A 27876-nucleotide genomic window follows, 5' to 3' on the forward strand; every position below is an offset into this window, starting at 1 on the left:
TACGTCTGTCTCGCCCTAGCAGCACCTGTCCCTCTCCTCCTCTTCAGTTCGCCTCAACATAAGCTCATCATATTCTGTGATATGATTTACTCTGAGGTGTTTGACAGGTTAGTGGTGTTGCCACAACACCTCACTGTCTTGCCACATGTATCGCAAACCGCGTCTTGGCTGTTTGTGGATGTAAAATACGTCCGCACATGACTCCGTTAACACTCAGCAATTGTTGTGAGTGGGTTAGCCAAGGGGCTGCCACACATTTTGTTTCACATATGACTATGAAAGGCGTAAGAGGAAGTAGTTCCTTCCAATTTAGACGATCTGAATGATATAGTTTCTTTCCACTGTGTTCCTGTTAATGATAAACTACAAATTTACCCCAAAGTACTAAAATATCGATATTTTAATATGAGAATCGATTCTACAACATAAATTACTGGTATCAGAAGAATCGATATTTCAGTATCGATCTGCACACCACTAGTGGTCTTAAAGATCTCAAAAAGCACATCATGCAACAACTTTGTATAGGAAACCTTCCCAGGATTTTCCAGCCTACTAAAAGGACTCAAAAGAGTGGATTGACAACTCGTCCATGAGGTCATAAAAGAACCCAGAGCAATATCTAAAAAAAACTCGCAGTCTCACTTGCCTCAGTTATCCTGCATTTCAGATTAAGTTGGAATTTCCCAGTTGCAATTGTTATATTTATTTCAGTTCAATTCTTTTTTTTTTTTTAATTACAACAACAGTTGCCTTAAGATGCTTTTTTTTGTTGGTCTGGAATGTCCCCTCGACTCCAATTTTCTTTTCTGAAAGTACCAGCCCCACCAACCTGCAGCTGTGCATAATACAAATACAGCATATTACAAAAAGCAAGTATTATGCTGTATTGTTTGCGACACAGGAATGGCTCTTCCTTGTTCAGAAGCAAATCAAATCCTGTTTTTCTTTGTATTTATTACTAAAATGCACTAACTCAGGAGTAACATCACTCCCGAGTTCTGTCACCCAACGTATGAGGTAATTGGAATGTGCCAATAAGGTCAGTGTTCATAATTCAACAATAAGAAAGAGACTGGGAAAAAAGTGGCATCCATGGGCGAGTTCACTGCTGATCAACACGAACACATAGGCTTGGCTCGCATTTGCCAAAAAAACATCTTTCAAAGAACATCCCAAAACTTTTGAGAAAATATTCTGTGGACTGATGGGACAAGTACAACTTTTTGGAAGCCTTGCATAAAACTAACACAGCATTTCATAAAAAGGACATCATACCAGCAGTCAGACATGGTGGTGCTAGTGTGATGATTTCAGGATGCTATACTGCTTCAGGTTCTGGCCAACTTGTTGAAACTGATGGAACCATGAATTCTGCTTTCTATTAGAAAATCCTGAAGAATAATATCCGGCCATCAGTTTGTGGCCCAAAGCTCCACATCATGACATCATTAAGTTAGAAACACATGTTTTAAAAAAAAATGTCTTTACACAGCGATGCATGTACAAATGTTTCTAGTGTTTTAATTAGAAAAAAATTGAGGCTTGGTTCAGGATATATGATATATACACAATAAATCTACTCTGGTAACTACAATATATCACCAGTGCTAAACAGTATTGACAAAGGCAAACCCCTGGAATGTAGTTTCAGTAATCCCCTGAATCTGGTGACCTATCATCTAATCTGAGACCTTATGTAAGGGATAATCTCAACTTTACTTTTGTTTGACTATGGTGTTACGTTATAGCTGCCAATATCTTGAATGTAGAATGTATAGAGTAAAAACAGAGATATTCTGCAGAATTCATTTACCCCTTTTAAAGGCTTATACAAGTACCCAACCTCCCAATACGGTATCTTTGTGATCCATCACTCCATCTCCTTGTGAAGGCACCACATCAGTGTCTGTCCCACACCTGTCATGGACACCACACGGAAGCCGATCTTCTCCAGCTTGTCCAGCACCAGGCGAGGCGGGTCATCCACGTGATACTCGGAAAAATTGTTCCCCAGCATAGTTGTTTTCCTCGCTCCCAGGTAATTCATGACCACTGGATCCGAAAATTCATCCCCCACATTTGTTGGACCGTTCTCCAGTCGAATCTGTGTGCTGACAAACTTGTACGGCATCCCGCTCGCTGGCTTCGCTCCATTATTCCCTCGGGAGTGACTGAAAGAGGTCTCTGGTTATGCACAAGTCTAAGTCTCTGAATGTCTCAAAAAATAATAAATAAAAGGATGGTTTTAGAGCGGCCTACTCAAAGACCAAGGCTAAATCCAACTGAAATGCTTTTGCGTGACCTTAAACAGGTCATTCATGTTTGAAAATCCTTCAGTGGGCCTGAATTAAAACAATTCTAAGACTCATTGCCAGTTATCACAAATGCTTGATTGTAGTCATTGCTGCCAAAAGTGGTCAAACTAGTTATTAGGTTTAGGAAGCACTCACTTTTAAGTTAGGGAATGTAGTGTTATCCTTTTTAGCAGCAGCAAAAGTAATAATAGCAAAGTTTTGAGGTGACTTTTAATGGTAAAAACTTCTGAAGTCCATTTTTTGTGTGGACAAGGATGGATGAACAAAGCCAAAATGTTAAATGTTTACCTCCTGCAACTATGAAATATCTCATTTTATGTCATGTACTATTTTTAGGGGGGAAAAAATCATGATATTATCTAAAGTATAGTTTATACAGTTAAAAGATGTGTAATACAGTTGAAAGAAGTGCAATACAGAAGAATTGCCCATTTCTCTTTTAATGTTTTTTATTTATAAAATGTTCAGGAACTATTAAATCTATTGCTGTAAGTTATTTCTCTTTGAATTGTTGATGAGTTGAATATTGATTACCAAAAAATATACCCAAATGTACTTAGTTACTACCCACTATCACCAGTAACAGACATATAAGGCGCTTGTAACAATGCTAAATTTTTAATTCAACATCTCCCCTGCTGTGCTTCTGTTTAAATGTTGTAGGTCTCCATAACCACAGTGCATACTACATCCTGCTTGGATCAGCTTTGACACTGTGTAGATAAAGCTTGTGTATGTATAATGCTCTAATTTTAATACTCACAGGAATTGTCAGCATATGCTTTTCATCAGGATACCAATGAGGTGACTTTTCATCTAAAAATTAAATGGATTGAAGTACATTGAAATCAGCTATAAGAGGAGATGCTAAAACAAACCAGCAGTCACCAATGGCAACGAAAGGTAATGTTAAACCAAGGATAGGTAAACACAGAAAGAAACCCAGTATGGAACTTAAAATGTTTTCTTACATTTCTTTTGCATGTTATTGTAACATCAGAAGGTTTTGTTTAAAGTAATGTACATGTTATACAAGTTTTGTGTTTTTTAAACTTACTTATCTGCTTTTTTTATGTTTTGTTTTTTCTTGTTTTAAAATTTTTAGTTTTTATTAATTTTGGGTGTTATTTTTAGTTGTTTGTTGTTGTAATATGAGTATTTGTCAGATTGTAAGATTTGAGAAGTTAGGAATTGTTTTGCCCACTATCACCCGTAACAGACATATAAGGCACCTTATATGTCTGTTAACATATATATAAGGCACCTCTAACAAATCCTTATAATACAAGCACATGCAACACAGTCACAATATCCCATTTTATACTCCCTTATTAAACAGATGCACCAATTACTACTCATGTTTTACGTGGCAATTTTGACCAAATTGACTAACAGTAAATTTTCCAGTATGTTTTCGTTTTATGTGATTTTTGAAGTCCATGTTATTGTTTTATTTCAGTTAAGTATTTTTTTTTCCGTAGTTACAGTCTTATAAATAGAGGAACCTTTTGAGGTTCCTTGAAGTTCCTCTGACAAAATTTCTTTTACAGATCCACTTTGCAGTGTTAGAATTCATTTTTGAACTTATTATTAAGTAGTAGTTATTATAGTAATGTAGTAGTTATCTATTGTCAATAGTGTTATAGTAGTATTAAAAATACATAAATCATATTTGTGATTTTATTTACTCATAGATAGCAAGAGACAGCACATATCATTATTTTAATATTTCAAGCAAAATCTGCATAATATTAAAATTACAGAGAACTACAGAACTTAGAAGTACAGACTCATTTTTTTACTACAAGTCTACATTTTAATAGATCAAAAAGTAACATTTATTTTAAGCACAGTTAAATTACAGAGGTATACAGTAGCCTTTCTAGCCTTTGTTATACTGTCGTTACTATGTAGATCAAAAAGTTTAATTTGAACTCAGGTTTAGATGTTTACATTGTGCCATGTCTACACTGATTGAAATACTTACAGTATAGTAGTATTTTTTCCAGGGGGGAAACAGTGGTGGGATCCATATGAAACAACTCACAAAAGGCAATTCGTCTACCAGCCAAGTTCAGCTGCAGATATTTTCCTGTAAGTAAAATCATGGACTTATGAGGCTCTAAATAAGCATACACATTATGCATGGTTGTGTGTGTAATTATGTGTCCGTGCTGGTACTTATGTAGGAAGCCCCTGTCAACGTCATTGATAGACTCATATTCACAGTCTGGACCTTTTGGTTCAAGTATATACAGTAAGGACTTTAGCTGGAAGCCTGCCTGTAAACCTGAATGCATTCGTACAGGAACAGCGTCAGGGCAGAGGAGAAATAACCCACATCCCAGCAAGGTTAGTACCAAGCCTCAGTTTTTACATTTATAGTGAAATGGCATGCTTGACCTTTCACAGTGTATTGTAACCTTTAAATTAAGCTATTTTTCCCCAAGTCTTTCATGATGTGGAGGCTGCCAAGGGATGTTGGAAGAAACTCTGACGATATTGCATTCCCTTTGAAATGCCTCCCTTCTGAGGGTGAGATCCGTAAGGCCCTAACCGCACAGTACCTCTCCACTTACAAATGTGACTTCATGGGTACACCTCAAGGTACACAATTTTCAGTCAATCTCATGTATACGAGAACTCGTCAGAATGGCTGAAGACATCCATGCACACAGGAATATCCAGATGTCATAACATTTCTCTCTACAGTTCATTTTCCATTTGCCATTCATTTTCTTTTTGTCATGGTATTTTCTTTTTGACAGAGTACAATGACACTAAAAAAGCAGCCAGATGGTTTGCACCTATTCACAACAGGCACTGCATATCACTCTCTACTGACACTGTGATGAGGGCCAATTATCGCCAGCCAAACCAAAAATCTGAACTCGTCGTCAGTGTTTCTCACTGCTGCAAAACAGATCCAAATGTGACCTGCCCCGGTATAGGTACTGTCTACTCAAAAACTATAGAAGATGCATGTAAACAGCAGCTCTGGTGATTTGCAGTGTATTAGATGATGATTCTCTATGTTACAGTTCCCACTGTTGTACCAAGAAACTTGCAGATTCAGAAGAACCGTGCTAATGTAACAACCTATGACCATTTTTTCGGAAAGCCAGTCAATACTGTCACATCTGTGATGAAGTCTCTGGCACCCCAGGAGCTGGAGCAGTTACACAGAATTTTACCTGAAAGGGGTGAGCACCAGTTTATTTATTTATTTATTTTTTTATGTTTAAGCATCATAACAGATTGTTCAGTGATTGTGGTTTGACAGATGTGCTTATGTTGGTTTTTATCTTTTGGCTTTACAGAGCAGGAGGCTCTAAAAGTGGTTTTGAGTAAAGATGTCTGTCCAAACAATAAGGAGAAAGTCAATAAACGTCCAGCAGCTGTGCGTGACTCAGACTCGCCAGAGTGGAGATCAAGCTGGCCAGGACCTCACTGAATTTCATCATTTTATATTAGCTGTTTGTGTTTTTATGTAATCTCGGTTCACTCTGTAAAACCAGCACAATAGTATTATGAATTAAAGATGAAAGAATTCATTTTTGCTGATTTAGTTTTTGTGTGTGTGATAATTGTGACCTAACGTCTGTGCCCAATAATCAAATGTTCTCGTGCTCTGCTTAGTTTTATATAACATATATTCCCCACTCGGACTTAACTCAATTCTTATACAGCTTGATAACAATAAAAGAAAAATGCTTAACCTTTGTTGACACATATTAGCAACTGTAGGTTTGCAATGTAAATTAAATGAAGTGAAAGTTAAAATGTGGCACAGTAGTTTAAAATACAGCACAATATCTCAATAGCTTATTTCTATCCATTTGCAATGTTTGCATGGTCACAGCCCTGATTCTTTGCAAGCACTGGGTCTTGTTTTAAGCTGTGTAGTCTCAGTTGTCACTTTTGGTGTCTTAGTTACCACGGGGCCACCTGCTCTGTTCAGGTGTAATGCATAAGTGAGTATCAGGTGAGCTAGTGTAAGATCTGACTGATTAACGTCTGTTTGGAGGTCTCTGAAGAAATGTTTAACACTAAAATGTGCCTTTTACATCACACCAACCTTTAAGATACAGGAATTAAAAAGAATGCCTTTGGGGAAAAAGGTTCGCTCTTCTTCAGCTTCAGGAAGATTAGAGACTCAACATGTACACAGGTAATCTGCTTTGTTATTGTTTACCCTGCCGCCACTGGAAATCACATTGCTTTTAAAAGTCAGCTCCAACAGAGTTTAAATGTCTAGACAAGTGATAAAAGTTGAAGCCTTGCTTTATTCTCAGTCTTGGTTACAAAATGTTTGCTGTAGTCATGGGGCTTGTGTTGCCATCTGTGGTAGTACTTAGTAGTTATCCTGTAATGCAGGAAGCACTGTCACCTGGGAATCATAATTACATTCCTAGGATTAAACAGATCATATGTAACATCGCTAATGTTTCTTTTTCAAACGTGAGAATTTTGATTCCTCTAAAAAGTCCGTTCTTGTATAACTGAAGGCCAAACGTTACTTACTCATATATCAAATCCTCCAGCATCCTCTCAGAACTGAGTGGTTTAAGGGAGAGGACAAGAAACACATCTGGGCTGGGATATCGAGATGAGAAAGCAGATGATTCTTCAGTACCAAGACAACTGACTGACAGCGAGGATGGAAAAGAACAGCCTGACTGGTTGGTGAAAGAGCTGCTCAAACAGAGCAGACGAAGACACTCTGTCACACTCGGAGATAATGAGAAAATCACGAGACAGCAATATCACCTTATCAATTCAACTTACAACCTCAAGGTAAAAATCTAAATATCAAGCTAAATGCGAAATGAAATGAGTGAATAAATGTTAACCAAACCATCTCTCCAAGAACAAGTCCAGGTGGGATAACATCATTATAGATTTGCACCCCTTGCCCATTTGCTTTCTTTTCTACAGTTGCTACATTTAGCCTGAAGATGTCACTAGAGTGCTGCAGTTCTGAACTTCACTTTACAGACCCTGTTACAGATCCCTAAGAGCTTTTAAACTTGACTACAGCTGAAGCACATCCTACCAGTAGCAGCATGGATGTGAGCTAATGCCAAAAATGCCATTTTAAATCAAGTTGATGATCAATTTACTTGCTCCCTGACAGCACATCGGGCAGGACAATCTATCCCAGAGCCCAGGATGGCCATGTTTCAGGCCAAAGTAAAACAAACATTGTGGCTGAGCCAACTACTTAAAAGGTCCCCAGTAGATTCAAATTCAAGCTTTCAAGCTGACAAAAATGATAGAATTATGTGGGAGGCTGGTGCAAATGCAGCAGCTCAACTTTGTGGGTTTCAGTTGCATATGTCAGTCAGACTCCTAGCTAATGTAATGAGCAGTGCGCCTTAACAGATTAGGCAGAAAAGGCTCAGGAGTTCAAAGTTATGCATCTCTTATAAAGGGATCTGCAAGGCAGTCGAGGTTATGTGAATACTTTTAGTCCTTCCATCACTCTGACTGATTAAACAATTATCTCCCCAGTTCAGGAGATACCGTGGGGAAACCTCAACCCTAGTTTCATCCTTGAGGAATTAGGCTGTTTATCCGTGTTATTTATTAATGATAGATCAAAGAGCTTCATGGATCAAGGACCAGTTGCTAGGAAACCATGGAAAATCTGAGGATAGGCCATTAACACAGAGAGCATGGCCTGCCATCCGGCCTTGTGGAAGCATCTTCGAGACATGACATTGCTGGTGGTGCTTGTGGTGACCATTACAGATAGTAATTATACTCTGAGGTTGAGCCCTAATCATATGTGCTGATAATGGTTCAGTATAAAATAAATATATACATAAATAAATACTTTTAATTTGCATTTTTAGCACTCAGATTTTAAGAACTGCTTAAATGGAGTGAAAAAAATGGAAGAAGCATATTTGCCAATTACACTTAATTACTTGTTTTATTTTTCACCATGCTGATTTATTGTAATAATCCAGGCTGTCTTGCATAATAGTAACTGTCACAATTCCCTCCTTCTGATTAAGATTGATGAGAAAATATCACTTGAGACCCTCGAGAAACTGAAACTAGCATTTGAGGTAGTGTGTGATCTCTTCTGTTTTTAAAAAAATGTACTGTCTGGTTATTCATTTCTGAAATGTGATTTGATTTTTTTTTCTTGCAAAGGAATTTGAATCAGGTGGATTGAGATACATTGATGTGGCCAAATTTGGACATATGATGAAGAAGTGTTTGGATTTACCTAATGCAGTAAGATAGCATGACACCTCTTTTTGCATCTCTGTCTCAGATTTCTCTGCCTCGTCTGTATTTCCCTTTATCTGCAATTAAGGAAATTGCCTGAAGAATTTACTGTAGAAAAGTGTCAGTTCATTCTTCCACTCTTTAAATTTCACAGACCTACATGGAGATTCAAGGGTTATTTAAGAAGATTGATTATTTAGGCAAAGGGACGATTTCATGGGTGAGATTATTTATATGTTTTTTTGTGAAGCATACACCCCTTCAAAACACTTTCCCATGTATGTAAACACCAGGATTATGCAATTTTAAAAAAAAAAGCTAGACAGCAGTAAAATTACTTTGGTTAGTGAGGATTTGTGAACCAAGTATAACTAATAATTATCAGAGCCCTCCTAGCGCTAGGTTGACTGTAAACTAATATATTCATCTTGTGCAGTAATAGTAAAGTATCTTCCCTGCACATTGGATTGTGACCTTTAATTTAACTGCAAAATTTTAGGTTAGTAAAGAAAAGGCTAAAAATAATTCCATAAAGAACTGATACAAATGTAATAATAATAATATACAGAAGAACACTGGCATTTCTAACACACAACATAATGTGATACAGGGTGAGTTCTGCACATACATGCTGCAGCAGTATAAAGGGCAGGAGGAAACTGCAAGACGCAACAACCAGGTGGCCTTCATTCTGCCAGCCACCATGAATTCCTTTAATCATGGGATTCCTATTATCAACATCCAGTCTACTCATGATGGCACCATCGTAACAGTGCGAGAAGACGGGTGTGCTTGCCACTGGAGTCCTGAACTTAAACCCCAGAAGACAAAACACCTGTTTGTATGTTTCAGCTTGTGCACATTTACCTGAATGCTTACTGTCAACACATCCCATGATTACTTCCTGATGACTTTTTAAAGTCTGTTGCATTCAGTCTTGAGTTAAATAATTCCTGTTGAACATTCTTTCAAACCAGCTTGCCAATGTATATATTTTTAAAAAGACCAGTAAGTTCCTAAAAGAGGCAGGTATTGTGACACTGTGGAAATAATTACTGATACTGGAATATGCAGCACATCAGCGACGAGGGCATTTAAATAAAAAAATTTTTTGAAAAGCATTTAAACCTTTAAAATTGTTCTAACAGTGATTGTAGCATATTCATATTATTTATCTAACATAACAAACAGCAAACTCAGAACAGCAGGTCAATTGTAATTTCAAAGTGACCTTGAATTTTGTAAATATGAGTTTTTAATGTATTTGTTAATTCTCACAGAATGAAGATCCAACAAATACAAAGTCAAAATGGGCAAGTGACTTTGCTCTGATGAGCGAGTACAACAAGCTGATGATCGGGACAGGGTAATGAGAAGTGGTGAAATAAAATTTACTCTTGTTAACTACAGGTCCCGGGCTCTGCTAAGTTTGTTTATGTGGATATCTTTACTATCGTGCAGGGACAGAGAGCTCCAGCTTTATAACCTTTCCTCTCTGGAGCCTTATTGTCAGATCAGTGAACTAGAAACAATACCCCTGACAGTGGACTACAGGTGAGCAGCAATTCTTCACGCTAGCATCGCCTTATGATTACCTAAATGAATTCTTTACACAGTGTTTGTTTTTCTGCTCATAGCTACAATGGCCAGGATAAATGCTGTGTTCTGTATGGAGACTCTGAAGTAGGTTTTGTTATTAAAAGCTGATTGAATTATCAAACAAAAATCTGGCAGAGATCTAACCGCTTTGTCTCTTAGGGATGTGTGACTATTATTTTAATATCCTCTGCTGGAGATACCTTCAGGTAATGTTGCTTTTTCAAATACTTACACTCACTTAAATTCAAGTTTTGTTTCTGTTTTTAATTTGTTCATATTATGAATGCATTTGAAGATATTTTTGTGACATTCATATAGAGTCACTTTAAGCAAAACATTTTGGCTATTCAAAGTTAAGTATTACCTCTGATTTTCTCCACTACTAGATGATCAAAGAAAAGCCTGGGAGAGGCATTAACCATTCATAGACAATCATATTTCAGTACTTCAGTATTAGTTTTTCTCCCAAATTGTGATCTTGCTTGATCAAAAAGAATTTGCAAGTTAAAAAGAAATCAGAATACCTCAGAAGACTAGATATATTTACAATGTGTTTGGTGATTCTTGAGCATAATACACAGCAATTAAAAGTTTGGGATGCTCTACTGAGTAATATCACCCACTTTACAATAACTCCCACACCACTTCAGTTGCATGGTAACTGCAATACTGAGGCTATTATAAGACGGCTATTATGATTTGCTTTCTTGAGATTTTCTTTTTTTTCTCTTTTTTTTATTTTAAAGTTAAGGTCAGTTTTTCATCCTCCACTGATTGTGGAATATGGATCCTCAGTGGAGGATCCTCTACATACACTGTAAATCCAATTTACTGCTTCCTCTAGCACCGTATAAGTTTCAACGTTTATATATTTATAAAAGCCAAGTGAAGAAATTTTATCATCAGTCACTTTTGGTACCACCTGGTTTTTAACTCAGTGATTTTTATTAATTTATTTTGTTTTATTTTAATTATCATGCAGTTTAAAGGTAAGTTACCTTGATTTGATTCACTTTTTAACACTTTTGAGAGTTTATTTTTAGACTGTTTCACTGAGGATTAAAACATGTGTATTTTACTAGTAGTGTTTCTACTACTACTGTCATTTAATTCAAATTATAAAGCAACAATCTGTAAATGGAAAAATAGAGAATATTAGTCAAATCGGCAACTTCATGTTGCTGGTTATTGTTATGTGATTTAAAATTATACCTCAGATTCTATGTGTCCCCTAATTATACATAACCTACATGAAGTTGCATCTCTGAATGTCTGATGGTTTTCAGGCCTGACTGAACATCTCCACATCTCTTTTTATAGGTTATGGAATAAACTGCCAAAGACTGAAACTATACCTAACATATCAATTAACCATGCAGTTCTTTCTCCAAACGTGGCTTTTATTAGATGGAAGGTTCATCATGACTGGGTGACACAGGTGACATTTTACCTTTCTGTGGTTATGCTCCATACGAAGAAATATATTGAGGTTTGGTCATGGTGTGATATTTGACCTATATTATGAAATGAAAGTCCTAAAACAGAAACATTTCTTTCCCAATTTAGATTAAATATTTTCATAGTCTTCAGGTTGTTGTCTCCTCATCAAATGAAGAATCTTCTTCTCTTGTTATAGGTAATTTCTGTTCAGCTCTATTTCCGTCTTTCCTATATAGTATGTTCAGTACAATACCAGAAAATCCTACATTTATTGTTGTTACTTGGATGTACATATTTACTTGTCTGTTTTGGATGCATACACAGTGTCTGTAATGAGAGAACCAAATCGAAAATCAAGCATCCTTAGGATGGTCGTTAAAAAATAGATTTAAAAAATCAACTCCTTTGTATTCTACAGTGTTCAGTAATTAAACCCAGTTTTGAACATTAGGTAGCCTGGATGGATAGCTGTGAGAAATGACTCATGATGACTCATCTATCACAAATTCACCAATCTATTCCCACCTGTCTGTGCGCGTGATCACCCCGCATGTGGGCATGTCCACTTGCAGACTTGGTCATTTATTCTGATAATGACTTACCCTTGGTGCAAAAGGAATGTTTTGATTGATGCTTGTACACAAAGCCTAAATAAAATGTGTATTGTCTATGTTTTATTTTGTTTTTTCCTTCTTGAGGCTGCCTGCTGCCTTTAACAGATGCTGAGCAACAGTTGAGTGAAATTAAAGAGACCTGTTATGAAGGTAAATCCAAGAAGATCCAGCTGAGTTGGACACCACAGGTCCGGGCATCATGTGATCAGACTGTCTTTAGCATCTACAAAGGTGTCAGGACCTTTGACCTCTGTCAGAAGCACAGATTGCTGATTACTGGAGGCATGGATAAACTTATACGCCTGTGGAATCCACATTATTCTGGGTAAGGGACCTAGAGTCACTGGGATTTTGTTCTTTGAAGTATCATGTTTTTAAAACACAATAATTTTTTCACCTGATTCAATTTCAATTATAGAAAACCAACTGGTATTTTGAAAGGCCACTCTGCTCCTATCATCTCCATCCGCATCTCCTCAGAAGACAATCAAATCTTCTCTGTCTCAACAGACTGCACTGTGAAAGTGACTGATGACTCATTTTTATGTTTTACGTGTGATTTTATGTTTTCCAAATTATACAAATGATTTGTGATTCTTATTGTTGTACAGTCATCAAGCCCATGGGCATTTCTCCAATAGTGTTAGAAAACTTGATATAAGGTTAACTTTGCCAGTTTAGTGCCCCCATGTTCCAGTGGGGATACTTATACTTTTCTTTTTAGTCCACTACATTTTAAATTTGACAGTGAGTTTCAATTGTATCACATTACTTGATAGATGATTACAGATGAACCATAATAATAAGGATTCAGTGGTACAATATAATACTGATAGAAGCCATCTGACTGTATATACGGTCATTTCAAAAAGAAAGTTTCTATGCTGTTCTGTGAAAAAGTAAGTGCCCCGTTAGTGTTGGCCTGGGCTGCTAATCAAACCCACTTGATTGACCGATCATCATTGAGTTTGCTGATTTGGAGCAATCATTGTGTGTTAATACAATGATCAATCTTCCCAGGAGTAGACAAATTCACCCCAACTTCAGACCATGCAATTCTCAGAGAAAGTAGAAAAACTCCAAAATCTATATCTCAGAAACTACAGGTCAGAGTTAGCATATGAAATGTTCATGACGGTACAATTATTTAAAAAAACAAACAAACAAAAAAACGACTGTTCTTGTTGCTAGGAGAAAGCCTCTTCTTTCTACAAAGAACAGCAACATGGTTTAGGATTGCAAAGGTACATTTTAACAAATCACAAGACATCTGAAATAATGTTCCTTGTACACACCAAACCAGAGTGGAGCTCTCTAGCCACAGTGAATGATGCTATGTTTGGCAAATATCAAACACAGCATATTAGAACAAACACCTCATGTGAACAGTCGAGCATGGTGGTGGAGGGGTGATGATTTAGGCTTGTATTGCACCGGACCTGGGCACCTTACAGTCATAGAGTAAGCTATAAATTTCGCTGTATACCAAAGTATTCTAGAGACAAATATGAGGCCATCTGTCTCACAGCTGAAGCTTAAAGTGGGTTATGCAACAGGACAGTTATCCCAGACACATCAACAAATCTACAAAGAAAGTAATAAGGGTATCACAATGGCGAGTGGGCCAAAATTCCTGCACACCAATTTCTCACACACCAATATGAGAAGCTGATCAAGTAATACAGAAAATGATTGCTTCAAGTTTTTGCTACTAAAAGTGAATCTGTGAACTATTGAACTCATAGTATTTAGATGTAAGATGTAAAAAATATTTTACTTTATTTTTCACATAACTGTATAACTCTAGTATACTTTATTCTCTCATAAGACATAATTTATACTGTGGTTAAAAGGATAAACAGTAAACAGTGTGAGGTCTTTCACTGCTGTTCATCTGTTTACTTCAGATTTGGCATCTTCAGGATCAGTGTTGCCTGTTTACAGCAGACCCCAAAGCAAGCCGGATTCATGGTGATATATCTGCATGCGCATATTCCCCTGCAATGAAGTCTCTGTATATTGCAGCGGACTGTATGACTATGCTCCCTCTGAAGTTAAGGTAGGATGTCATGCCTTTGAGCTCAGTTAGCGAGGGGATCGAATATGCTCTGAAGTTCAATACAGCTGTTGATTTTAAACTAAAATCCTACTTTCATTCTGAACATGGAGATTTATTTTTGCAGAGATGACTGTGTCTCCTTAATACTAATCTCGCTCTAGTTATTTCATTCATCTTCTTATCTTTTTCTTCTGTCAGGCAGCGGCTTCACCGTCACTTCACTGTTTCTCATAATGAGCCTGTTTTGTGCTGCGGTTACAGTAAGGAGTTTCGTCAGGTAGTCAGCTGCACTGAAGGATCTGTGAGTAAATTACTGCTTTGCAACATGTTAACCACCTTAGGAATTCTATTAATAATGATTCCAGTGTCTGTTAAAACACATACCCCACCATCATATTAGATATTCTGAAAATCAAGTGTTTAATAAACCTGAGCTATTACTGGTTTTAGGTTGTGAGAGTCTGGGATTTTGACACTGGGTGTCAACTTTTTGAGTTTGGTGGCACTCGCGAACTGTCTTCTATCACTTGTTTGACATTTGATCCCAAAGGGAGAAGGTATGATACAATATTTAGTGTCACCTTTTATATAATATAATAAGCCACTACTTTATCATACTTATATTACATTGCCATAAGATGCCATTCTCACATCGTATGTTCTTGAGTCTGCAGACTCGTCACTGGTGGAAAAGATGGATCTTTAAAGATCTGGAACTTCAACAATGGTCTATGCCTGAAGACATTAAAGAAAGGTATGGGTTTCTTTTTTCTTTTTCTTTTACTTTCTCAGAAAGTTTGAAACACTAAATTATCTGATCATTGAAAAGTTACTTTGAATTTCTCCCTTTAGATGGTGAATGTCGTGAGATGTGTGACTGCATCTTTCTCCAAGTCCACAGGAATTTGTGAGTAATGATGTGATATTTGGAAGTGTTTTTGGCTTAGAATAAATTTGAATCCACGCTGAGCTTGTGCAATTTATGTTTGAAGCTATGTGATGTCAGTGGGAAGGGACCGGAAGATTGACATTTACCCAGTGAGTACAAAAGAAATGAACGAATTCAAGGTATTATCTGTCAGTTGTATTTCAGAAATCCCCATCCAATTATTTCTTCTTTCCTCCATCCTTCCATCATTTTGCATCCTATTTGGATTTGTTTACACTGTTATTACCAGCTAACCTCCATTCTGAAATAGAAAAAAAAACACACACGTGCCCTTCTTAAAAATGTTTTATAAAACCAGACAAATGAAGGAGAAAAAATGATGCACATTTTTAATCCCATGTCTAATGACACGTTTTATCCTTAAAGGATGTTTTAAAGATGAAGGAAAAAAAGGTATTGCTAATATAAAAAATTCAAAATGCCTCCCTGTTTGCTGATTAAGCGTCTGTACTTTGTCAGGACATACCTGAGGATCTTCATCATGTCCAGAGGCCACAGGCTTCATGGCAAGATGATCTGGTAATTACGAACACTACTACAAATATTCTTTTGATAACAAGTCTAACAACAGAAGCTCAAGTTAAAAACATTTTTTAAAAAGTGTTTAGTGCCCTCTGAGTGAGTTTGTGTTCCTTTGTGACATGCATTTTAGGTGAAGCTGATGTCAGCCAAAGCACAGGCTTTTGTACTAAATTAAAAAAAAAGGGCAAAGTCAGTCTAGTGGAACACATTAAAAAACTAGAGTTGTAGTCTATCTAGCTGAATCACAGATTATTACACAGATTATTATTATTGTGTCAGATTATCATTGTGAGGTCAGTGTGTTGTTTTAAATATACATTGGAGATTATTCAACAATGCACATGATCATAGCATGGAACATAATCGTATAATAACTGTTATAACCTGGTTGTATACAAAACATTGAATCACATCCACCATTAAAATGCTTTTCATACAACAATTGTAATGCATTCTCATAATGTGCCAGTGTAAATTCTTGGACTACCACAGCATTTTGCTGGTCATACTTTTGTGTGAAATTTTAAATGCGGAAAATTGACACAGTGTAGCACTGCTACATTTAAGTAAAAGAAAATAGCTACACCTACCTCTTGTATTTCTAGACAAGCTGAAGCCTGCATCTGATTTTTCAGTACCTACTTAGGTTTGCCTGTGTAATCAGAATGCTACACACCACACCGTGGTGCATTTTATCCTTCCTGTCACAGAACAAATCATCTTTGTACATTATTTAGTAGGGGCTGCCGGGCCAGTCCTGACCATGCTTTGCCTCAGTCACTGTTGCACCTACAAACACTGAAAATAAAGCTTCCCTACTGGTCCTGTGTTCATATTATATAGACATATAAAGAATACTATAGTCTTATGAAAGTCCAAAGAATAATTTTTGCTGACTGGCTGAAAAGCTCAGAGGGAAAGATGGGTAACAAAGCTTCCCTGATCTCTGCCCTGCTGTGTAGCATTGCCTGCAGACAGATTTTAAACTCAAGCAGTGAAATATCCCTTCCTGCCTCGCTCTCCTCTCCTCTCCTCAGTTTTCCACCTTTACTCCTCTCATAAAATTGTCCTCATAAATGTCTGACAATACTTAATTATGCTGGCATTTTACTAATTTTATTCCATACACATCAGCGTCCTCACATCACTTCTTTGGGTCTTAGTTCCAGTGCAGCTGAACTCTAACCTGTCACCTATACTTGTATTTCATGGCACGCTCTGTTCCACACAATCTGAGATTCTGCTGAAATGAGGATGTTTCTCTCACTGATTTAGTCCAGAATGCAGACCTTGAACACCAATATTACAGTGTCTTATAAGGTTTCTTATTATTTTGTGTATACATAAAATTATATCAAGAGTTTTACTAAAGAAAAAACACTTGATTAAATGTTATTTCAATACCACTAAAATGCAATCTTTTCTTAATGAAGAATCAGAAAAGATGTGTTCTTTTACCACCTTCTAGTGTATTAATAAACAAGGACTCTATGTTCTTATATAATGGCATTTGGAGACATATATGTAGTTATAAAATTCAGAAGTATGTTTTGTTCTATTTTAAGACACAAAAGGAAAGCTCAGCATAATCTCTTTTGTTTGACCATCATATCTGGATATGATGAGGCAATGCAAATCTGCACCCCAAAAAACAAATTATGCTGCTTTGGACACTAAACATTTAATCGCCTCCGCAGACCAAGCGAATCCTCACTTCATTACCAGGTAAAACTGCCAAGTGCTCAGATTTCTTTCCATTTTTTTGAAAGTGACTAGTGCTCTCAAAGCTGCGTAATCAACCCCCTCAAATATCAGCTCATAAATTACAGTTTTTGTTTCATCTGATCTCACCTGACTAATTTGGTGGAGTTATCTCTGACAGCGGGACACAGTTCTGCATACATGAGCTGCAGGAGAAAAACTGATTCTCATTAATGCCGTATGATTCATTGGATGAGGCGACTCCCATGCCCTTCCATCTCTTTCATTATGCCTCATGGTTCCTTTCACCCTCAAAGACGCCCATTAACAGAGCAGAAAGGCTACATTACAGTGGCCAAGAAGAAAAGTGACCCCTTTGATTATCTACAGCGGGCTCTCTTGAAATTGTTTTTCATTAATGGCCTGGAGGAGGAAGATCAATGGGTTGTTTTATATGTACTGCTCTCCTCCCCATTACCCACTGAGCCTCCAGTTCAGTGTGAATTTTTCAGTTCCTCCAGATGGTCAGTGTTGTGTTGCATCTCATTAAACTTTAAAAACATGACCTAGTTCCGCTAAATATTTCACTTTGGCACGGAATATAATCTAAGTTCAAAATGCCATCTGCTTTTCCCGGTTCGTGGTGTATACAGTTACACATTGGCAGCATCACTCCAAGCAAAATCCTCCTGTTGAGTGCAGTGAGAAATAGGCACATGAAGAACGAGATGAATCACTTTGTATCAGTGTGTGAAGTACAGCAGCAGGACTAATGTTTGGCTTGTCTGCTTGCTCAGGGGTTTGACATCAAATGAGTTGCTAATCCATGTGTGACATATTTGGCTTGAATATTTTAGGCAAAATCAAGACTTCAGTGAAAGCTCTTTGACATTCATATTAGGCCTGAAATAACTCAAAATATTCTCCATCCTGATTTCTCCCAGCTCTTTAATCCTTTGATTTTTCATTTCCTGTAAATTATTGGTTAAGAGAAGTTGACCTTTCTGGCATTTACTTATTCCACGAGGTGCACAAACGTCTTGATCATTTCTAAGCTGATAAGATTCAGGAATTGTTTTGGCAATATTTTACAAAGTATTCACAATAATGCAGAGTTAAATGAGAAGACTGATATATTGTTCAAATTGAGCTAGTTGTATAATTTGTTTCCTTTTTCTTTCTTTTTTTAATATATGAAAGAACTGAGAAATGACATAAGTTAATCAAGCTAGCTCTTAGAGGTCCCGTATATGATTTGTATCAGTGTATATAGTACATGTGTAGGATTCATTGTTTAGTAAATGTGTTTAGTAATAAAAAATCAAGTGAAAAAAGGTTGGTTTCCAAAAGAAATAGTACTTCTTCAGAAACATGTGCATGTATTCAAATTGTTATGTATTTAAGTAGTTATAAGTCGTTACTGTAATGTAGATAATGAAATACAATGAAATAACATATGTGTATGTGTATATAATCCCCATTAATAGTTCCATTTCTATCTATCTATCTATCTATCTATCTATCTATCTATCTATCTATCTATCTATCTGTGTGTGTGTGTGTGTGTGTGTGTGTGTGTGTGTGTGTGTGTGTGTGTGTGTGTGTGTGTGTGTGTGTGTGTGTGTGTGTGTGTGTGTGTGCGCGCGCATATGTTATCAATCCCAAAAAAATAGAACATAGTTTTACTGATCGAACATAGTGTGGCAATCACTTTGACCTTCCGATCAGTCTATTGCCCTTAAATGAAGTGTCAGAGGTGAAATGTGACATGATATTTAAAATCTTTATATAGTACTTGTTATATATGTTAACTATACCCCCCACCCACCCACCCCCATAAATATAACCATAAGCTATGCATTTTACCTTGTGTAAAGATGGATAATTACTCTGAATAACTCAGACTGAACTGCAGTTTTGGGTTTAGGATTAACAAATTAATCTTTTTGCAATTGTACCAAGACTAACAGTTTGCCTCTCCACAGAAAAATGGCCATAAGGATGACATCCTTTGTATGGCACAGTGTCCCCCATCTTTTGTGGCCACTGGCAGCTCTGATGGCGAGATTATAGTGTGGAACGTGGATTCTGGACGTATACAGTGTCGGTTTGTTAGTCCCATTGTAGCTGAACAGCAAGATGTTAAAGGTGATTTTGGAGCTTCAAAGTGAAATTTAATGTGATCAAATCACTGCATTTGTCTCACATTTTCTCTCTCTCAATTAGGTCTGGATACGAGTGTTCCAAGCATAGTTTTCCTGAAGGATTCCTATTTAAAAGAGCTTTCCTCAACTACAGCTCTCCTGTCATCTGGGGCCGAAGGTCAGTGCCATAAACAGGTCTAATAAGCAAGACTGCACTTGTGCAACCTTACCGTGTCCTCCATTATAATGTTAATTATATATTTTTCTCTTCTTAAAGGCTGTGTAAATCTCTGGAATGTGCTCGGCAGAGGAAAGTTTGTTAGCAGCTTCAAAGCTGTAAGATCTTTTACTCTGCAATGTTTCCCTGTTTCCCTTTTGGCAATCAAGGAATACTTATTTTCTTTCTCTTATCTTTAAAACAGCTGAATAAAAATCAAGATAATATATAGTCTGCATGTTCTTTGCTTAGCTCTAGATTTTGAGAAACTACCAGGTACATTCCTTGCAGCTAAGTAATGCAAAGCAGGGCCTCTTGCTTTGAGAGGTGGGTGAACATGAGGACATTCAAGCAGTTCTCCAAACTCCTCAAAGCTGAAATAAAACGCAATGTATGCCTAAGCAATTCTGCTTAAGTCAGCACAAATAACACAAGAAGCAGCACAAAAATATTAACACAAATGACCTGCAAAAATCTTCAGAATCAAAACAGTTGTTGGCTTCACCTGTGTTTATTAACCAACCATCAATGGGTCGCACACTTGCAATTTTTTTTGTTAACAGTCAACACAGCTTTTATTCTATTATGCATATGTCATATTATTTGAAGAGGAACGTTATTCAGTGAAATGTAGGCTATTAAGTCCCTCGGTGGGGAAGGTAACATTTGGTCACGACGGGGGAGATAACTGTTATTGTTTGATTTTGTTCCTTTTATTCTGTTCATTTGAGCTGAAGAGAGCCATTACCAAATAATGAATTTGAATAATCAGTGATCGGTCTGTACAGAAGTATTAAGTAAATTCCAATTTTTATTTTCATCTGCACTTTTCAGTCCAAATTTCAACAAAAAATAACAAAACTGGCCAAAGCAGAGAAGGATGTTCTGCTGTACATGGCTGACAGAATTGGTTACATCTATGTCTACAGCATGGAAAAGCTAGACCCTGAGAAGAAATCACTAAGAGGTTAGTATTTTAGTATTTTTGCTTTGATTTCTGCTTTCGTTTTGCAAATGGTGAAATTTAGATATTGTCTTTATCAGGACACTTTTTTTCCTTTATTCCTTTAGCTGAAACCTTTTGGCGCGCCCACACCAACACAGTTACTGGGTATGTAAAATACAGAAATAGAGCATAGCATTAATTCAGGCGGGTCACAAAATCAAGCTCAGTCTCAAGCCAGGCAGCTGACATCAGTGCCAGCCCACACGAGCCACTCTTCTAGGATCCAATTCACACATTTCATATAGGACATGGTATTTAAGCTGTTTTAGTCGGCTTTACTATGTATCTGCAAACTGCTTTGCAACCCACCTCCAGGCCAGCTCCTCTTTTCATGCTGTGTCTGACTTAATCAGTGTCATATGTGTTATCACTGGTGCCTGCTCTTTTTGCTCAGAGGTCTTGCTGCTGCTCTCCCCAGCTCTGGCTTTACATGTATGCATTTGAAAGTGTAGGAAGGCACGGAAAAGAGCCATGCCATGAAATATAAATTACTACAGTTGGAAATGTCATCCCTTTTTTGACTATAGTGGACCTGACTGAAATAGACTCTTTGTGTGTTTAACTTTTAGTTAGTTGCATGCTTAAAATTCCTCATGGGTACATCCTTAGTGAATCCACTCATTCTCAGTCTGAGGTGTCAGCAGCAGCTGCAGCAGCAGCAGCAACAGAAACAGCTTACCGGTAACTTCCTTCTGCTGCAGTACATAAACAAAGTATAGAAGAGACTGCATGTGGGAAGGGCTTAAACGTACAATCAGTATAGGTGAGAAGCTGCCCACGGTGCATCTGCCATCTTACGTACCAACAGGGTAGATGATTTAGTGTGTTCTGCCAGAAATGCCTTCTCCCATTTCATCTCATGTCTCTTTATTCTGGTCCAGCCTGCACGTTGTTGACAATGATCAAGTGGTGCTTACCTCATCCACTGACTACACGGTGCGTCTTTGGAGTGCACAAGGAGAATTCATAGGTAGGTGACATTTTGCACATGTCAATCCTCCTGTTCTAGACTTTATTAAACAAAACAGCAATAATGTTAATGAATTCAGTGTGAGAGACATGGCTCTACTGACCAACTGGAGGGGTTGGGGGTCAATTCTTTCTGTATTATGTATATGTTCTCTCAGATTCAAATACCCATTAGGTATAATTTAAACTAGTAATTAAACAAGCAGTACCTGCTGTTTGGTTTCGTGCTGGTTTGTGTGGCAGCAACTGGAGCAGAAGAGCTGTAACAGTTTGGTTAGAATTGTAATTGCTTCTTTCCAAACCAGAAGAGGATGTTTAAACAAACCAGCTGGAAAACAGTGAAGTGGGAGCCTTCTGAAGCTGGAGTCCTTAGGAAAATGTGTTTGATATCAAGTTTTCATCACAGAGATATATAAATATCCTTTTAAAACTCAATTTGAGCCACCACTTTGAGGCAGATGCATTTTAATAAAGTTTCATCCACTGACTGAATTGCACAGAAAACTGAAAGCAAAATTCAAAAAATAATTTCCCTTTTTTTTTGTTATTTACAGCACAGCAAACCTCTTAGAAGGTCTGCTGCCCAGTTGGATAGCGCTGCAGAAAAATGACTTTAAATGGATTCAGACATTGTGACATTTTAAGAAGCCGTAGTTTTGGCCATGTCACTTGTGTTCAGCACCACGCTGTGCAAACTAGTAAAATATCAAAACTGATCATTTAGTTCCCTCCCCACAGGCACCTTTGGGCAGGCTGAGAGCTGGAGCATTCACATTTCTTCGTCTTGGATTCATCCTGGTGTCCCCTTTGAGGTTCTGACTGATCCACTGAGTATGCCAGATCATGAAATTTTGAATGTAAAAACAGGTCTATCTCATGCAATCAATCCTGACATGACTGAGGAGGATTGAGGGGAACTAAAGGTGAAGTGCATTATTTCACAAAAACTTACCTGAGCTGTGCAAGATACAGTATCGACTTTTGTCACTTCCCCTGCAAAAAAAGAGAAGAAAAAAGATGCAAATTTTGCTGAAAGGAATAGAAGACTGGGTGTTACAGAGTTATAACTATTCTTATGGCAAAGACTACTGTACATATGCAATGCAAGTCTTAACTCAGTCTCAGCTGAAAAAAGTGGGAGATTTAAATTTAGAGCAAGTGTGTCTTCTTTTGCATTTCAGACTTTGCGATGAAATTGTCAGGCATACTAACAAGCTATCGAACCACTCCGCTCTGAAATGCTTTGATGCTGTGGCGCCACCACACACCAGTGAACCACCTCACCTCTCCCTCGCTTCTATTGATCCTATCATAAGCAGCACTGATGAACTGAGTCAACTGAAAAAAAAAATGAAACTGTATTGACCAGTATTGGGAAACTGGGTCATTGCAGCATCCAATACTTTTAAAGACAGAACATGGAAAATACAGTAGAATGAAATAATATCAAACAATTAGGCCTCATGTAATCATATACAGTTGACTCTCTTATGAGGAAAATCAAACCAAGTTCATTAAACCAACAAAGACAGCACGAATTCACCCAAAAGGAGATTTATATAATTTATGGAAGATGTGAAGCTGTTCATATTCAGGAGGACACTGGGTCACCTGCTGTTACAAAAATTAGTTCTGCTCTCATTTCTATTTTGAAACACTTTTGATCTCATCGCTGACATGAAGCAAAGTAGGAAGCAGCACTGCTGAATTTTGACACTCATGACTTTAAACTGTTAAGATGACATTTTCTTCCGTATCACTGAGTAAACAAATTTAGCTATTGATTTTTTCAAAAAGTACCTTTGTGTTGAACAAACAGAAAAAGAAACATGCTAAATTTTATTTTTATAGCCTAGTCAAATATTAAAGCAAAGCATTTCATTCTTTCAAAGGATGATTATTTTTCAAATCTCTGTACTTTATAATTAGTATCTAAATTCATAAGAACAGATCCCACACACACCTGCATTTATCTGAGAGAAGTGACAAAGCAACAGGGAATGATCACCTGACATTTCTCTTTACAACATCTTATACTCATACTTTTAGTTACAACCTAAAACGTTATTGTTTTCACTTCCACTGTTTTTACTCTTACATCATGAATCAGTTACTCAAAGTCACCAAAATATAATTGGTTAGTAAATATTTAAATGTACGAGAGTATGCGAAAACATGAATTCATTAATATTGTTCGTTATTTCTTTTTGTTGTTTGGTTGAGAATTTAACATTATTGGGGAAAAAAACACAGAATCATAGGAAAAAAATGTGGTTTCAATGAGCAGAACTCTGGTTTGCACACTTTAATGAGATTTTTAACCAAAATATATGTATATGTATATGTATATGCAGATTTATATGTGCATTATTCATGATTTTTTTTTTTAATCGGACTAATATACAGTACTGTGCAAAAGTCTTGATCCACCCCTTATTTTTTGGTTCCAAGAAGTATATATGTATATATGTATATATGTATACATATATATATATATATATATATATATATATATATATATATATATATATATATATATATATATATATATATATATATATATATATATATATATATGTATATATATATATATGTATATATATGTATATGTATATATATATATATATGTATATATATATATATGTATATATATATGTATATGTATATATATGTATATATATATATATGTATATATATGTATATGTATATATATGTATATGTATATATATGTATATATATATATATATGTATATATGTATATATATGTATATATGTATATATATATATAAATGTATATATGTATATGTATATATATATATGTATATATGTATATGTATATATATATATGTATATATGTATATATGTATATGTATATGTATATATGTATATATGTATATATGTGTATGTATATATGTATATATATATATATATGTGTATATATATATATATATATATGTATATATATATATATATGGAGGTCAAGAAAGAGGTACAACAGTGAGTGTCTACAACCATCTGTTTGGGCAGAATTTCAGCCAGTGTTGTTGGGAATCTTGTCAAAATTGATAGAATTGGGAACACAAAAAAGTGCCACTATGCAGTACCATCTGGAAAACATCTGGCTGACAATGACTTCATTTATCAGCATAACAATGATCCCAAAGAAGAAATGCATACCTGGATAGAAAAACACATAATGGGCCTCTATCAGCCACGGGCTGATGTCCTCAGACTTCCAACCTTAACATTACTGAAGCAGTGTGGGATCATCTTGACAAAGAATGGAACAAAACAACCAACATCCAAAGAAGAGCTTTGAATGTCCTTCAAGAAGCCTGGAGAACTATTCATGAAGACTACTTACTTAAAGAAAGTACAGGAGAGCTTATCTAAGAGAGTTCAGGCTGTTTTGAAGAATAAAGGTTCAATATTGACTTTCAAGATCAATAGCACTGTATAAACATATACATTGTATGTCAGTGCATTTCAATAAATTACCCCATCCACAGTACTGTACATTGTCTTCTTAATAAAAGTCTGCTTGCGTTCAGATTTTTCATTCTTATCATTTAGAAATAAAGCATTTCAGTTTACATTAAATGCCCTTCTCTGTTTTTTCTGAGCACATGAATGAGAAGGCTCTATCTGATCCTTGAGTCTAAACAGGAGACACCTGCTTAAAGTATAACAGAGATGGAGACCTTTATCAGAATAAAGACAATGGCAAATTAAGGGGAAAAAAAACAAAACAAAACAGAAAGTATCTTTATGTTTTAGTGACTGTGGTAAAAAGATGTGTCTAATACATCCAAAACATTCCATGTGATTCACATCACATTTTCATACTTATTAAACCATTTAGTGACCCCTATAGATTGGAGTCTCATCATCCTGGAAGAGACCACTCATCGGGATAGAAATGTTTCATCACAGGATAAAGGCTAATCTCTCACAACCATTCTGTATTGATTTCCCTCTAAGGGGACAAGTGGATCCTGATTCTCTTAGTAAAATAGCTCCAAGAGCCACCAAATCACTTCACTGTAGGGGTCAGGGGTCTTAATTTGTCACCTGACTGTATAAACCAAGTAGTGTGGATGGCAATATTTTAGAAGGAATTTATGCATGTATTTCAGGTCAAAAGTAAGGGGAATGCACCGTTGTAGACGGAGTCATCTTTGTGAAAACAAAATGAAATGTGACATAAAATGAAAAATGAGGGAATGAGATAGTGTGCACAGTGTGTAGTTCATCAAGTAAATTGTCACTATAGTATTTATTTTTTTCTTCTGGACCGCCGTAGAAACAATATCCATGGAGAACTTTAAAACCTGCAATCCATCATCCTTTTTCTTACACACACATTCACACACACGCACCTGAATAGTCCCCAGTCCTTCTCTTACTGGGAAAGTATGAGGGTTTGTAATATAATGTTAACAAACAATAATTAGAAGAGAAACCCAGGGGAGGTTATGCACATCTGATTTGTTTTTTGATTACAGTAACTATTAAATCTTATAATAGTTTATGTTTATAGTTAATAACATTATAATTACAGGTTAAAGCGCTACAGAAATTCACATTAGTTACACATTTAGGACACAAAAATATGTTAATGTTATTATTTAATGTTTAATATAGACAGAACATGTAGTAACTTCAGTGACAGTGGACTGGGGGCAAGTTGCTTCTTATGTTAGCACTTAGAAACCAGTCAAGTTGACTTTGTCTCTGTAAAATCAAGTCACCGTCACTGTTCACAAACTTGCTCTTTCATGTACTGTCACTGGAGGGAAAAAAACAAAATAAGACACTGTCCTGATTTTCTTGTTTCTAGCTGTGTTCATAGTCACAAATCTGGACAGATCTGTCAAAGTGCATCTGAATGAATGCTGCCTTCACAGGATGTTGGAAAATGTGTTTCTCACATCCCACGTGAAAGATGAATAACAGAAAGCAGTGAATTTGAGCCACCCCAGCTGCCAAAATGTAACATTTATGGAGTTTGGAGCACAGAGGTGCTGCCACCAATTGAAATTCTAAGTCAATTGGGCCTATTCTTCTGTATAATGATAAAAAGACATTTTGATTTTCATTACTTGTCTTAGTTTTAACAGTGATTTTTCCCCATTAAATCACAATAAGCAAATAACAATACAACAGTTGAGCTACTGCTGATCTTAGATGCCTAATTTGTACAGGATCATTAAGAGCTAAGCTACATTGCAGCCCTCAGAAAAGCAAGGATGAAAAAAATGAAGAGAAAAATATGAAAAACATATACAAGAGAAAAAAACTTAAAAAGAAAAAACCCAACTAAAATGCAATATAGCTAACATGCTATAATGTTAGTTAAGCTTCTGTTTCAGATGCAAAAATGTCTCCTCAATTTTTAGATCTGTTCCCATAACGTCACATTTTACAACATATTGACATGGCTACAGAAAGCTATTGATTTGGCTATTCATACCATAACATAAGAAGCTCAATATTACCATATTCTCAATAGAACAAAGTAATATGGTTATGCAGCTGGTAACGGCTATGTTACAACATAACACAGTTTCAGACCCAGCACATAAGGGCTTTAAGTTATTGCGCTAATTAGGCCCCTGCTCACATTTTGCTGGGACTTAATGACGTAACTAATCCACTGTCTCCTAATTAGAATGATAAAGGTGTAAGCTGTCCCACTCTCACAAGTTCAAATTAACTCCAGATATGAAGGAACCAGAGTCTGTTCAGGAGAAGTGTAATCAGGCAAAAATGCACATTGACTTTGCAGGTGTTTTACTAGATATACGTTTCTTGTCATAGCAGGAAACAGTAAGACATAATAACATGGAAACAGTAAACTAGATGCGCAACACTATCATGACATTGAAAGAGCTAAAGAAGGGTTTGTTTGTTTTTTAATTGAACTTACATACACTCACCAGTTTCATTATATATACTTTGCAAGTATGGGGTTGGATCTCCTTTTGCCTTCTGAACTGCCTTTAAATTCATGGCCCAGATCCAACAAGGTACTAAAACATTCCTCACAAATTTTGGTCCATATTGACATGGTAGCATCACAATTGCTGCAGATT

At 36.4% G+C, this 27876-nt stretch overlaps 3 protein-coding genes across 3 annotated transcripts; 2 read left to right on the forward strand and 1 right to left on the reverse strand.

Annotated features, from left to right (window-relative positions):
• Nucleotides 1-1873: 1873 nt before the first annotated feature.
• On the reverse strand, nucleotides 1874-2134 carry LOC134640909 (GTP cyclohydrolase 1 feedback regulatory protein-like). Its single transcript, XM_063492992.1, has one exon. It carries the CDS (start codon nucleotides 2132-2134, stop codon nucleotides 1874-1876), a length of 261 nt encoding a protein of 86 aa, XP_063349062.1.
• Nucleotides 2135-3208: 1074 nt separating this feature from the next.
• On the forward strand, nucleotides 3209-5772 carry LOC134640707 (testis-expressed protein 26-like). The gene is made up of 7 exons (XM_065471915.1): nucleotides 3209-3221; nucleotides 4328-4412; nucleotides 4508-4670; nucleotides 4769-4925; nucleotides 5087-5269; nucleotides 5360-5521; nucleotides 5639-5772. Exons 1-7 carry the CDS (start codon nucleotides 3209-3211, stop codon nucleotides 5770-5772), a joined length of 897 nt encoding a protein of 298 aa, XP_065327987.1.
• A 649-nt stretch (nucleotides 5773-6421) lies between these two features.
• On the forward strand, nucleotides 6422-22737 carry wdr95 (WD40 repeat domain 95). The gene is given in 28 exon segments (XM_063492610.1): nucleotides 6422-6489; nucleotides 6827-7115; nucleotides 8342-8395; nucleotides 8484-8567; nucleotides 8716-8781; nucleotides 9172-9402; nucleotides 9842-9927; nucleotides 10023-10115; nucleotides 10199-10244; nucleotides 10320-10366; nucleotides 11481-11598; nucleotides 11727-11796; nucleotides 12299-12539; nucleotides 12633-12738; nucleotides 14122-14273; nucleotides 14472-14574; nucleotides 14724-14830; nucleotides 14948-15027; nucleotides 15126-15180; nucleotides 15266-15311; nucleotides 15682-15741; nucleotides 19431-19593; nucleotides 19672-19767; nucleotides 19867-19925; nucleotides 20641-20773; nucleotides 20878-20917; nucleotides 21694-21782; nucleotides 22520-22737. Coding segments are annotated over 28 exon segments (3000 nt in total).
• Nucleotides 22738-27876: the final 5139 nt, after the last annotated feature.

This window comes from Pelmatolapia mariae, linkage group LG14, assembly GCF_036321145.2.
Source record: "Pelmatolapia mariae isolate MD_Pm_ZW linkage group LG14, Pm_UMD_F_2, whole genome shotgun sequence".
In the NCBI taxonomy this organism is placed as follows: Eukaryota; Metazoa; Chordata; class Actinopteri; order Cichliformes; family Cichlidae; genus Pelmatolapia; species Pelmatolapia mariae.

Coding starts and splice junctions, on each gene's coding strand:
- LOC134640909 (XM_063492992.1), bottom strand. CDS start 2,134: ATGCCGTACAAGTTTGTCAGCACACAGATTCGACTGGAGAACGGTCCA.
- LOC134640707 (XM_065471915.1), top strand. Junction 4,413..4,507: donor TCAGCTGCAGATATTTTCCT/GTAAGTAAAATC, acceptor GTACTTATGTAG/GAAGCCCCTGTCAACGTCAT. Junction 5,270..5,359: donor TGTGACCTGCCCCGGTATAG/GTACTGTCTACT, acceptor TCTATGTTACAG/TTCCCACTGTTGTACCAAGA.